Source organism: Erpetoichthys calabaricus, chromosome 13, assembly GCF_900747795.2.
Source record: "Erpetoichthys calabaricus chromosome 13, fErpCal1.3, whole genome shotgun sequence".
Taxonomy (NCBI): domain Eukaryota; kingdom Metazoa; phylum Chordata; class Cladistia; order Polypteriformes; family Polypteridae; genus Erpetoichthys; species Erpetoichthys calabaricus.
In genome coordinates this window covers 27329399-27341657 of record NC_041406.2, presented here as the reverse complement: position 1 = coordinate 27341657, position 12259 = coordinate 27329399, and the positions used below count along the sequence as shown (strand labels likewise).

Here is a 12259-nt window from a genome sequence, read left to right as displayed (position 1 = left end):
GTATTAGTCTTTGATAGCACACAGCAAATATAAAGGATATGTTGCTCCCTTAGCAGTGTCCATCTTTCCACATTACCATGCTAGCTTACCTCCACATTAGTCTGGGTCTTATTTTAACTTTAAACACTTGAGGTACAAGTTAAGTCATATCTCATTGCGCTGTCAAAACGTGACATACTAGAGAAGTTGTTTTCTCAGTATACAGCCATTATAGACACAGGTGAGCATTGCTGCCACATCTCAGTTATCTACTATAGTGCTGTCATCTAGTGGAGGGCCATAGAATGTCTTCTTTTCTTGGGAGGGCTTGGTCAACAGCTTTCAGTAAACAGTGTCATAAATAGACAGTTCATAGTTATGTTGTCCTGTAAAGGGTATAAAACTGCTGATATTGTGAAACAAGTAGATTTATTGCAAAGTGATTAATTTGATGATAATGACAGACATCAATATAGTGGTAGTCAATTGGATGATGTGGAGCCTATAGTCTCTGGCACTGACTCATATATCTGCCCCAAAAGCATTTCTTCATCACAAGGCATCTGACTTGTCATGACTCTGAGGGCAGCAGTACATGGACATTGTGCCGCCCACTGAGTGCAAACAGTCACCAGCTACCAAATGTGTTGTTTGCAACAAGTGTAACCAGCGAAAAGAAAAGCGTTATATTTGTGGCACATGTGCTTCTAAGCCTGCACTCTGCGTGGTGCCATGCTTCAAGGACTTCAAATTGAGACTTCTACATGTTGCTAGTGAAAATTAAGTAATTAGCAATTTCTTTACATTATTGACAGAGTTACTGTTGATAATAAAACTGTTGATATTACATTTCTTTACATTTTTATGGGTTTTTATCGAGTTCTTTCATAAAGCTATACTGCAGCATTCTGGTAATAAATGCTCCAGCAGGCCCTATTCGGGTCTTGTGCCAACCCTTCTAACCTGGCCACCCTTTGAGGTGCCAGACAATCCATCACATCGAAACTATGTAAATAATTTGGTCCGTGCCTTTATTAACATCTAATTGCACAGTTTATGGTGAAAATAATCACCTACAGATTATCCTAAGTGCAGCAGCCAGAAAAGTGTATAATAAAGTTCTCCTAAACTCTGAAACTTTTTGTTTCAATTAATTATTTGTTAGCTGTCTATCTTTTCATGTATTGAGATCTCTAAACTCTAGCTCCATGAAACTACTTGATATTAACAGGACGCACGCTCTGGTGTTACATACTTTTGCAACTCTTTGTCCAAAGATATAAAAGATGCCACTACTCTTACAATTTTCAATAGCCAATTACACTTATTTTTTATTATTGTTCTCTACATTTTTTTATGGATTCCGTTTATTTTATTTTGTTGTTACCAAGAAGAGCTGTATATATTGCTTGATATGAGATTCTAAGCAAAGTCATTTCTGTAAAAATAAAACTAACTCTGTCAATATGATTGAAGTGCTAGCCTTGAATCTTGGCACAATATTGATTATTCAAGGAGTGGTACTCTAAAGGAGAGTGATGTTTGGCATTGGAATTTACAATTTCAGTTTCCCTTACCTTCTTTCTACTTTCACTGTGGATGTTGCTGTAGAAATCCATACAGCTGTTGTTTGTTTCTAGTGCCACTGGCTATCACAAGTGCTGGCAAGGGCCCTATGTTTGAATAAGCAGAGTTGAAAAATGAATGCATAATTAAACACAGGGCAATGTAACAGATCATTTTAGATAAGGGATGTAAATATGCATTGAGTAGCAATACAGAGGAGAGTAAATCTTTATTTTTATTGGCAATTGCTTTAGAGCAAGTAGCACAGAAGTGGTTTGAGAAGCTGCCACGGGATCCATGCGTTCTCTCACAATTAATCTTACCACAAGTTACCACTGATGGAAACGCAATATACTATGTAACTGTTTTTTTTTTAGTCTCTGTGCCATGAGTTGGAACTTCTTATGTGTTTTTCAAATTGATTTCTTCATTTCTGTCAGTTACTGCATGTTTATAAGCTTCCCATTTGATAACATCAATGCAGATTTTTGTATTGCTGTCTCTTGCATATCATGGATGGGTTTCTGTTTCTCCCTTTCTGTTTCCCTTAAATGCAATACAGTATTACTTTACATATAACAAATAAAAAATTATAAATATATCATTAGATTAAAATAAGATGAAAGATGAGAAGCATACACTGATGTATAAAAACTTGTGACTTTATATTGGATTTGTTTGTTATGACAAAATCAGTCCTATGTGACTGGTGGTAGTTGTGAAGAATTGTTTCATCAGTCTTTTAATGTTATTTTTTTAGATTGAAATTATTAGTTTATGGGAGGGTTGTAGCATTTCTGCGTTGCAATCAGGAGACTAGGGCTCAAATCTCGGTGCTTTATACATGGAGTTTGAATGTTCTCTCCATGTCCGAGTGAGTTTCCAAAAAGTTCTCCCAAAGTCCATGGAAGTGCAGGTTTGCTAAATTGGTCCATGGTGTGTGTATTTGTGTGTGTTTACCTTTTGAAAGGTTGGTGCCTTGTCCTGGGATTTTTCTTCTCTTGTGCCCGATGATTGCTAGGATGGGTACTAGTTTTTGCGCATCTTTTCCCTATTTAAGGCTATTTTCCTATTTACAGCAACATTTATTTATATAGCACATTTTCATACAAACAGTGTAGCTCAAAGTGTTTTACAAGATGAATTATGAAGGAAGTTAATATAAAACATAAACAAAATTAGGCAATAATATTATACAGTATGTAACAAAGATAAAAAGGTGAGGTTGGATGGCCAGGAGGACAGAAAAAAACAAAAAGAAAAAACAAAATCTGCAGGGGGTACCAAGGCCAAAAGACCACCCACACCCAGCGCCCAATAGGCATTCTATCTAACATAGATGTTCTAAAATCAGTCCTCATGGGTTTCAGGCTTCACATAGAAGAATTTGATAATGATGGTCAGGGCCGGATTTATTTGAAAAGAGGCCCTAGGCTATTCCACTTATGAGGCCCTTTCACCTTCCATTTTTAAGTTTGTAAATTACATGAGAGATCATAAAATTTTGCTAACAATTTGAATGTAGGCCCCTCTTGATCTTGAGGCCCTAGGCTGAAGCCTAGTTAGCCTATAGGAAAATCCGGCCCTGATGATGGTCATGTGGACATCTGAGACACCGACCATTCAATCCATAAGCCCAGAGGGCAGCCTGATACCCTGACCACAGTAGAACCAAAAAAGACAGCAGAGAATAGTACAGATTAGTACATAATTGTAGAACCCAGAGTGTATGATAATGAATGATAATACAGTGCCCATATATACTAATAGGGATACAACTGAAATTTAGCTACGCAAAAGGCATTTTAAAACAATTGTTTTTTAGCAGTTTTTAAAATTGTTCTACAGTATTAGCCTGGCAAATTTCTATTGGTAAAGTGCCACGACCTCCAAGTAAAACAACCATTAATAAGGTAAAAAATGGTTCAAAATGCTGCATGAGTTTCCTACAGTTCACCTAAAAATATTAATATTTACCAGAATGAAGAAAACTGAACATATTATACCAATCCTGTGTACAGTAACCTCCGGGGGCTTCTTGTATCTTTTAGAATAGATTTTAAGGTTCTTTTAATTTCGTGCAAAGCATTAAATTGACTAACATCTTCTTATATCGCTTAACTTCTTTAAAGTTATGATCTTACTAAAAACTGAGATCCTTGAACTGTAGGGTTTTAGTGGAACATAAATGCAGTGGTGAGGTAGCTTTTAGCTATTATGTTATGAACACATTGCCAGAGAAGATCAAAGAAGCTGAGTCAATTAACATATTTTTGGATAGTCTTTACTTTTGTTGTATTTCATGTAATTTTCTATTCTGTTTTTGTGTGTAAATATTTTTGTTTAATTTTCTTTTGATACTATTATTTTATGTGTTACTGTTTTAGTATTACATTCTAAATTTTAATCATTTTATTTATTGAGTATTAAGACCAAAGTTGTATGCTTTAACTCATCTTTTTCCCATTTGTGAAGCACTTTGTGTTGCATTTTAATGTATGAAATATGCTATATAAATAAACTTTTTGGTAACATGTTATGCGTGTTATGTAATGAGACCTTAACAAAGCCTTCTTTTGGTTTTCATAACTCTTATAAAATATCAGTAGATAGGTTATTTATCACTGTGCTGGATGGCATATTGACATGATAGTAATATGAAGGATTCACAGGTCTTATACTAAATACTGTATATAATATCAAGAGAAATACATCTCAGTTAAGCCCCCTCATACCACTCCAAAGTGAAGTTTTATTATTAGGTCATATTGCATAGTTGAATAAACACTTTACTGGTGCTTTGTAAGTTTTATGAAGACCCAAAGTAGTGTTTGTTAAGATGAGTCATAAATGAGTAATAGATACCTAAACTAAAGTGTTACCAATTATTATTATTATGAGTGGGTTAATAAAATGGGTTATTAGTTTATGCTCTTCATGATAAATTTGTTCTTTTTTTTTGTTTATAAAGAAAGTTGTTTACCAATTTTCATAGTTGTTACATAATTCATTTCTAGGGATAGTTAACTAAGATATGAATATAGCATATAAATTTTAAATCCATCATAAATTGTTTAATCTTTTTTGTCACAGGTTAGAAGGTTTTCAGAAGCATACTTTTTCAGTGAACATCAAAAACTGGCATCTCTAACATTTCAGGAGGACCAGTAAGTTTTTTTTCCTGGTTTTTTTTTTTTTTTTTAATCATCCAGTTTACTTACTATAACACCATTCAATAATTTCTTATAATTGTACACAAATGTAATGATTTGTAAAACATGAATAGACTGGCCACTGTATTCTGTAACAAAGAAGTCATTCCAGCATCACTTTTTTGAATTTTATTTTTTCTCTTTTATAAGAAGTAATTGCTGATATTTATAGTTTTATTAGATTCATCTTTGGATGCAGACATATTAACTCTTGACACATTTATACATCTGCTTCATACAAATTGACTTTTCTTAACCAAAAAATTACATTTTGTTATATTTCAACCTGAACAACAAAAGTCTTAGACAGTGTAAAAAAGCTGAGGTTAAATCAGTTTAGATGAATTTGGTGTTGATTTAACCCAAGCAATACTTGTAGCCCTGATGTCTTCTTCATATCTTTCATCCAGAACCTTTAGTGGGGGGTATGGAGAAACCATTGTCTCGTCAGTTTCCGTAGGAGTTGCTTCATTAATAAAAGATTTTAGCAGTTTGAATTAATATTTTGTAGTATCATCTTTTGTATGTGGTTGAGGTTGCTTAGTGAAAAATGTGTCCTCCTGCTGGCAGAAGAGAATGGCACATGGGACTGCATCTTTCTTTATGTGCCAATGTAAATGGACAGGCTGCTCTGTTTATTGGGATTTGCAATTAGAGCTGGCATGTCAGAGACCTTCTATTTCAATCCATGCACACAGGTACATGTGCCATTTTCTTGTTCTCAATGTACAGTGTAATATTCTAAATTCTTATTTCAAATCTTAGAATTCTTAATTCTGATCTTTATTAGCTTTAATCTAACACTTCACACCTGGTAGAATTATCAGTAAATCTTAAAATATGATGTAGACAGCATTTGGCTGAACATTTATCCCAAGGCAAAAATAGATCAAAAGTAACCAACAATTATGTGTATAATTCTCAAAATTATGTTTATGAAAAGTAGTCATATTTGTATTGTATACAGTAATTAAAAATATTAACTTTTTCCATTACTGGGAAAACTAAGCTATATTATACCTGTACTACCGTCCAGTTCAAGGGTAGTCTTAAATATACTGAAATATCAGAAATTTCTTAAAAGAGAACACATATTTGGAATGCATAACCCTTTCTATAGGGAGAAAAGTGACTGGCATTTTGTTTGTGTCTTCCAAAAGCAGTGAACATAGGCAAAATCAGCAAATCCTATTTTTAAATATAAGGAAAAGAATGAATTAATAATTTAATAAAGAAGCTCCACAAAATATTACACTAAAAGACAAACCCTGTAATTTTCCATACTCAACATTAAATTGGATTGTAAGCAGGGTGTTCATTTTGCCTCCAGTTCGCTTCCTAAGCATTCTGAAATCCTCCTGTTAATCAGCCATGGGGCCCAAAGTGTCTGTTGTGTATGATCTGCACGTTCTCTTTCTGTTTGAATGGGTTTCCTCAAGGATCCCTGTTGTTTTCCAGCAGTCATTAGATAGACAGCTGCTTGACTGCAAACTCTAAAATTACTCAGGGTAACTAATCTTTTGAGGCCTGTAAATTGCACAAAACACATGTGTAATTCTTCATTTGTTGGAGCTTTCATTGCATCCCTCCTTTGTACTCATTGCACGTAGAGAGGCTTTGACTTCTTAGCAGTCACACCATTTGCACTTCAGAACCAGTAACCCGCCTGAAGCTATGCATTTGGGCCCAGCCAGTACTTAGATGGGATACCTGGGATGTCAGAAAAGCTTAGGTTGCTGCTGGAAGATGTGTTGGTGAGCCCAGAAGGGGGCACTTACCATGTGGGCTGTGTGTGGATCCCAGTGCCCTGGTGCAGTAACAAGGATACTGTGCTATAAAAAACTAACCCCACATTTTGAATGAGACATGAAATTGAGCTCCTAACTCTCTGTGGTCATAAAAGAGCTTTGGGCATCATTCGAAAAGTGTCAGGTGTTTCCTGATGTCCTAGTCAAATTGCCCACCACAGACTGGTCATTTTGGCCTCCTAATTATCATCTGCCCTTTACTGGCTAACTATCTCTCTCACCCCTTCACCACCTAATAGGTAATGTGTGGTAAGTGTACTGGTGCAAAAACTGCTGCCATCATATCATGGATGCTACTCAGTGATGGTGGTTGAAGTGGCTCCCCACTGTCTGAGTAAAGTGCTTTGAATAGGTTAGAAAAGCGCTATATCTATCTATCTATCTATCTATCTATCTATCTATCTATCTATCTATCTATCTATCTATCTATCTATCTATCTATCTATCTATCTATCTATCTATCTATCTATAAATATTTTTATTTATATATTACACAATCTGAGTCCGGTCAGTCAATAATTTTACTGTCTGTATATTGCACATTTTACAGCACACACTCTCACAAAACATTACAGTCAGAATGGCAAATATATTAAAATATTATTGTTTATTAATGTCATGCTTTATTTAATTCATAATTTGCTTACACACACATTTTTATTTTCTTACCTCGGGAGCTGGAGTCCAAGATATTAGGTTATCACCAGGCATACTCACTCATATACAGTAGGTTGCTTACCTTCACTTGGAAGATTCAATCAACTTGACCCGCACATGTTTGGAAAGTAGAATGAAACGCACAGAAAACTCACCCAGCCATGGTGAGAACATTCAAACTGTACACATACAGTGCCTGGGCTGGGATTTGAGTCCAGAGTTGTGACATTATTACAAATCTAGATTTCTAACACTTCTGTTTAAATGAATAAAACTGTTAAAGTTATAATGTCAAATCAAGAATTAAATCAGCAAGCCATTACTGTGCTGCCGGTGCTTTTTTAATTTAAGAGCAAATATGATAAAATATTAATAATGATAAAGAGTAAAATATATGGCTATTTCACAGATTTTTTTAGAAGTTTTAATATTTACTAATTTATATATTCTTATATTTCTTGAATTCCAGCATCCAGCGGCAAAGTCAAATAGCAACTGATATCCGTAATTCAGAGTATCTCACAAAGATGCCACCTCTTCCTGTGGAGTGTTTGGATATAGATGGTGACTGGAATACTCTTCCCATCATTTTTGAAGACCGATACATGGATCTTCCCATGATTAGTCAGTAATGTCTTGTACTGCTTAATACTGCCATGAAATATACTGGAAGGACTGGCATTTACAGCTCATAGAGTAGTACTTGAAAACCATTTGAAATACTAAGTTAAACTTAATAGAAATTGTTTAGCATGTTATTGTATATAATTAAACAAAACTAAAAGCATAAGGTTAAATCCATATTACTTTTGCAGCTTTTCCTTTTAACTTGATATATACCTTTTTTGGCCGGGTACAGGAATAACAGGTTTATTACATGAGAAAACTTATGGTGCCAACCAGGTCCTCCTGTTTATTGTCCGCAGATAGAACAGATAAAAGCAAAAGAAACACTCTTGGTGTGATTCTGGTTATGCAGGGTATTCAGAGCGCAAACAAAGGAGTTGTAGGGCTGGATAGCCAAGGTTAGAATGCTAGCTGAGCTCCAGGGTTGCTTGAGCCAGGAGGAGGTGGCTGAAGCGGAAGAGATGGGGTTGGTTGCCCTCTCAAACCGGATTCTTGGTACTGAAGGGAAAGAAGGAGATGACTGTATTAGCGATAGCGCTCCGTCTCATCTTGATGGGTTATTACATACTGCGACTGAGCCTGTGAGGAAGTCCTCTGACACACATGTGTGACATTTCTTTGTACTTTTCCAGATCCGGTTGACTAGGTTCAGTGTATAGTTTTTGCTGACGCCTTTACCACTTACAACATTTGAGATACAATTGGTTACCTGTCTTTTTTGAATGGGAGCACTGGCAGGTTCACACAGTGTCAGTAGCAGGATTTGAACTTGCAACGTCAGGGGCTTGAAGTTCAAAATCTTAACCACTATGCCACACCAAGTGTGACCTGTGGCATCCTTCTTAAGCACCTATGAAGCATATAAATGGACTCATTCATGGGCTAAGCATGGGCTCTCACCAAAGGAGGTGTAGAAACACAACCACAGACCCGTTTGTTATTTACAGTTTGCCTGTATATTTTCAGTTTATCAAATTAGCTGTGGATACTTTCTCCAGTGGCCCAATCCTATCTGTGTTATTTACTCAGGAATTTAGACTTAATATTTTATATGCAGTATATCTATATATTTTAGTGGATCTTTTATTGGATGTAATCCTGCTAAGAAAACATCTACCAACCAAAATATGACTTATTCCTAATATTATATGAAGTTGCATACAGTATTCTTCAATTAGCAGTGTCGACAAAAATTACTAAACTTTTTTCAGTGTTGCCCACGATGTAAGTATGGAGTTGATGCCATACTGCTGATTTGGCTATATATTGCACTTTCTATACTCTGTAAGTAATGCATTTTAATATAGTTACTGATTATTTATTGCTCGGTACTACTTTAAATGTAACAGTTTTTGGATGAAGTTGTATGATATGACATAATATAACATTAGGTATTGCCCCCTCCTGAATGCTGTATAATAATCTTTAAGAAGAGCCAATGTTTTTCTTAACCTTTTGGATGACTTTGACACTGTCCCATGACATTGATTGTCTAATGTATTTTTAACAAGTGTCTCCTGTATACCACATACTGTAGCCTATAATTGTAATTAAGTTTTCTTAAGGCCAGTGCTTTCTAAATGAATGTTAAAAGAAGAGCTATAACTAATTTGCTTGTAATTACCTTAACTTCGTTTCCTAATTAAATTAAAAAGGGAACTGTTCCTTTAGCTAACTTTTATTTTGAAACTATGTTTATCTTTTTTTTTTTTGTAAATAGATCAGGATATTGACAGTGCTGGAACATCTTGTCTCCAGGCCTCTAATACGGTAAACACAGCAGAAGATAAAGAAATGTCAAGTCCAGAAACCATTTTCTGCAACAGTTCCTGTCCAAATGAAGATTCAGTATCTGGGAAGCCAGCAATAAACAATAACATTTCACTGTATTGTACAGATTTGTCATCTGCATTTTCATTACATGAAGGTCTTGTAGAAAGCAATAATAACATTAAAGTTTCTGATCATTTAGAGGAAAATGTCAGCGAGATTTCTTGGGTTAAGCAGCTAGAAAGTTCTGAACTTAAACAAGAACTGTGTAGCCACACTGAAACTAGTAGTGCCAAAGAGAACAGCTCCAGTTCTGGTCTTAAATATATTCATGTCAGACCAAGTGAATTGGATCCGTATAGAGGAGAAGCAGTTTTAATTGTATCAGCAACACAAGAGACTGATTCAACAGACCTAAACAGGACTTCTGCATCTTTTAATTTAAATTTAAATGAGTCAGAACTGAATGAATATGCTATTAATGCTTTAATACAATGCAGTCTAGATGACAAATCTGAGACAGGTAATAATGAATGTAGCTCCATTGCCCCAGAAGGCAAATGTGCAACTGATGCAGCAGTGCTAAGCTCTGGAATGTATGAAAATATAAATACACTTTTGTCTGTTACACATGCCTCAAATGAGACCAGGAATGTTACACAAGAAACTGATTATGATACAACCAAAACAAATTTGAATTCATCAAGTAAAGGTGACTTTGTCATTAAGTCAAAGAGTATGAAGAGGTCGTTGTCTTTAATTTCTGATTCAGGGATTGAGAGTGAGCCCAGTTCTGTGGCCTGGCCAGATGTTCGAATAAAACCTCAAGATTCCATGAGTGATCGAGATCTTGTACATCAGTTGGTTAGGAGACACGCAATGCACCGCAACTCCCTCGAAGGCTGCCAGACTGAAAGTAATGCTAGCCTACCCAGTGGAATTCAGGCCTCTTTGACTTCTATAAGCTCATTGCCATTTGAAGAAGAGCAACAGGACGTGGAACTTAGCAAACTGACAAAATCGGTTTCTGCTCCGCAGATCAGCAGTCCTGAGGAAAATGAGGATATAGAATGTGCTTTCCCGAATCAAGATATAAGTGACAACAGTATAAAAATGTCTAAAACTTTAGAAGTAGCCACGGTACGGCAAAGTGATCGTCTGCTTAGAAATGCGTCCTCCTTGGAAGATATTCTGGAGGGAGACCTACCAGAGAGTGTTACACTTGCTTGGGACAGTAACAAAGATGAGCACGAAAATGAGTACTGTAAAGGCAAACCTGATTTAAGCATAAAAAGCCTTGGATGGCTTAAAGAAGATAATGTATTGTGTGATATGGCACTATATAAATCTTTTATTAATGAAGCAACTCCTACAGAAACTGATGAGTCAATGGTTTCTCCATACCCCCCACTAAAGGTTCTGGATGAAAGACATGAAGAAGACATCAGGACTATAAGTATTTCTTCTCAGGTGTATGACCCAAAAGAGGAAAGCTCTAATAAAGTAACAGCCGCTTATGATTATAAAGATTGTGATCAGATTTGGAATGAAACACTTATGAAATTTGAGGGTTTTACAGACACCTTAAACAAGGCTTCACTCTGTGAGAGAGAAAACTGTTTTCATCAGATTGAACTGAACGAGGAAGATCAAGTACAACAAAGTACATGCAGTGAAAACCAAGAAAATGCACAGAATTTAGAAACCTTAAAAGCTGAAAATGAGTACAACTCCAGAGATTGTAAAAGTAACACCCATGATTCTTCTGCAACCAGCCAAGGAAAATCATCAAAGACGTCAAATTCTGGTTTAGCATTTGTAAACAGAAAAGTAGTGGAGGTGGTAAATATGTCTGTTTCCTGTGCTCCAACATGCTTGCCATTCTCATCTGTTCTCAGGGATTCTCCATCAGTTAGCGGACTTTCAATGAGACAAGCCGTATCTCCTATAACTAGGCAACCATTGGGATCATTTGGAATTATCTCTTCGAATTCATTTTGCATCATTGAAGAAACAAATGAAAGAATGCTAAAGTAAGTACTATATTTCAAAATAATTACTTCATTTATATATTATCTACTGTATATTGCAATGCTGCTGAGAGGAGGTGGAGACTAAGAGTGGAAATATTGTACAGTACTGTTTTGTAATATGTTTGATAATATATAAATATAATTCCATAATGTATATAAGGTGGCAGCACAGTGGCACTACAGCTCAGATTTCCACCTCACAGTACTTTAACCTCAGGTTTTATTTGAGATTGTGGTATCACTGGGTGAGGGTTGAATTTTGGTTTTGTTAAGTTTGATTTGATTGTATGGATTATTTGCTTTTAATTAAAAATATTTTTTTTTAAAACAGAGATTGTGATATCATCGTTGTGGAGCCTGCACAATCTCAAATAAAAATAGATTTTTTGGGGGGGAGGTGGGCATACAGGTGACTAGTGTCCTTTCGGGGAATGTTCTTGCCCTGAAACCACTGCTTCTGGAGAGGCTCTGTATGACCCTAAAGAATAAATGGTTTAAAAAAATGGATTGATAGATCCATCCATCTGACCATGTCTTAAACCATCCAGTTCAATACAACATGGAATCGTGACCTACCCATCAGGTATGAAGGAGGAGTTCATCCTAG

At 35.7% G+C, this 12259-nt stretch overlaps 1 protein-coding gene across 1 annotated transcript in view; it reads left to right on the top strand.

The window, feature by feature from the left end:
• fam135b (family with sequence similarity 135 member B) overlaps positions 1–12259 on the top strand; it is a 242546-nt gene that overhangs the window by 201526 nt on the left and 28761 nt on the right. Inside the window, exons 11-13 of the mRNA XM_028818042.2 lie at positions 4639–4712; positions 7692–7846; positions 9570–11652. Coding sequence (XP_028673875.1) covers positions 4639–4712; positions 7692–7846; positions 9570–11652 — 2312 coding nt within the window. The remainder of the gene's footprint in view (positions 1–4638; positions 4713–7691; positions 7847–9569; positions 11653–12259) is intronic.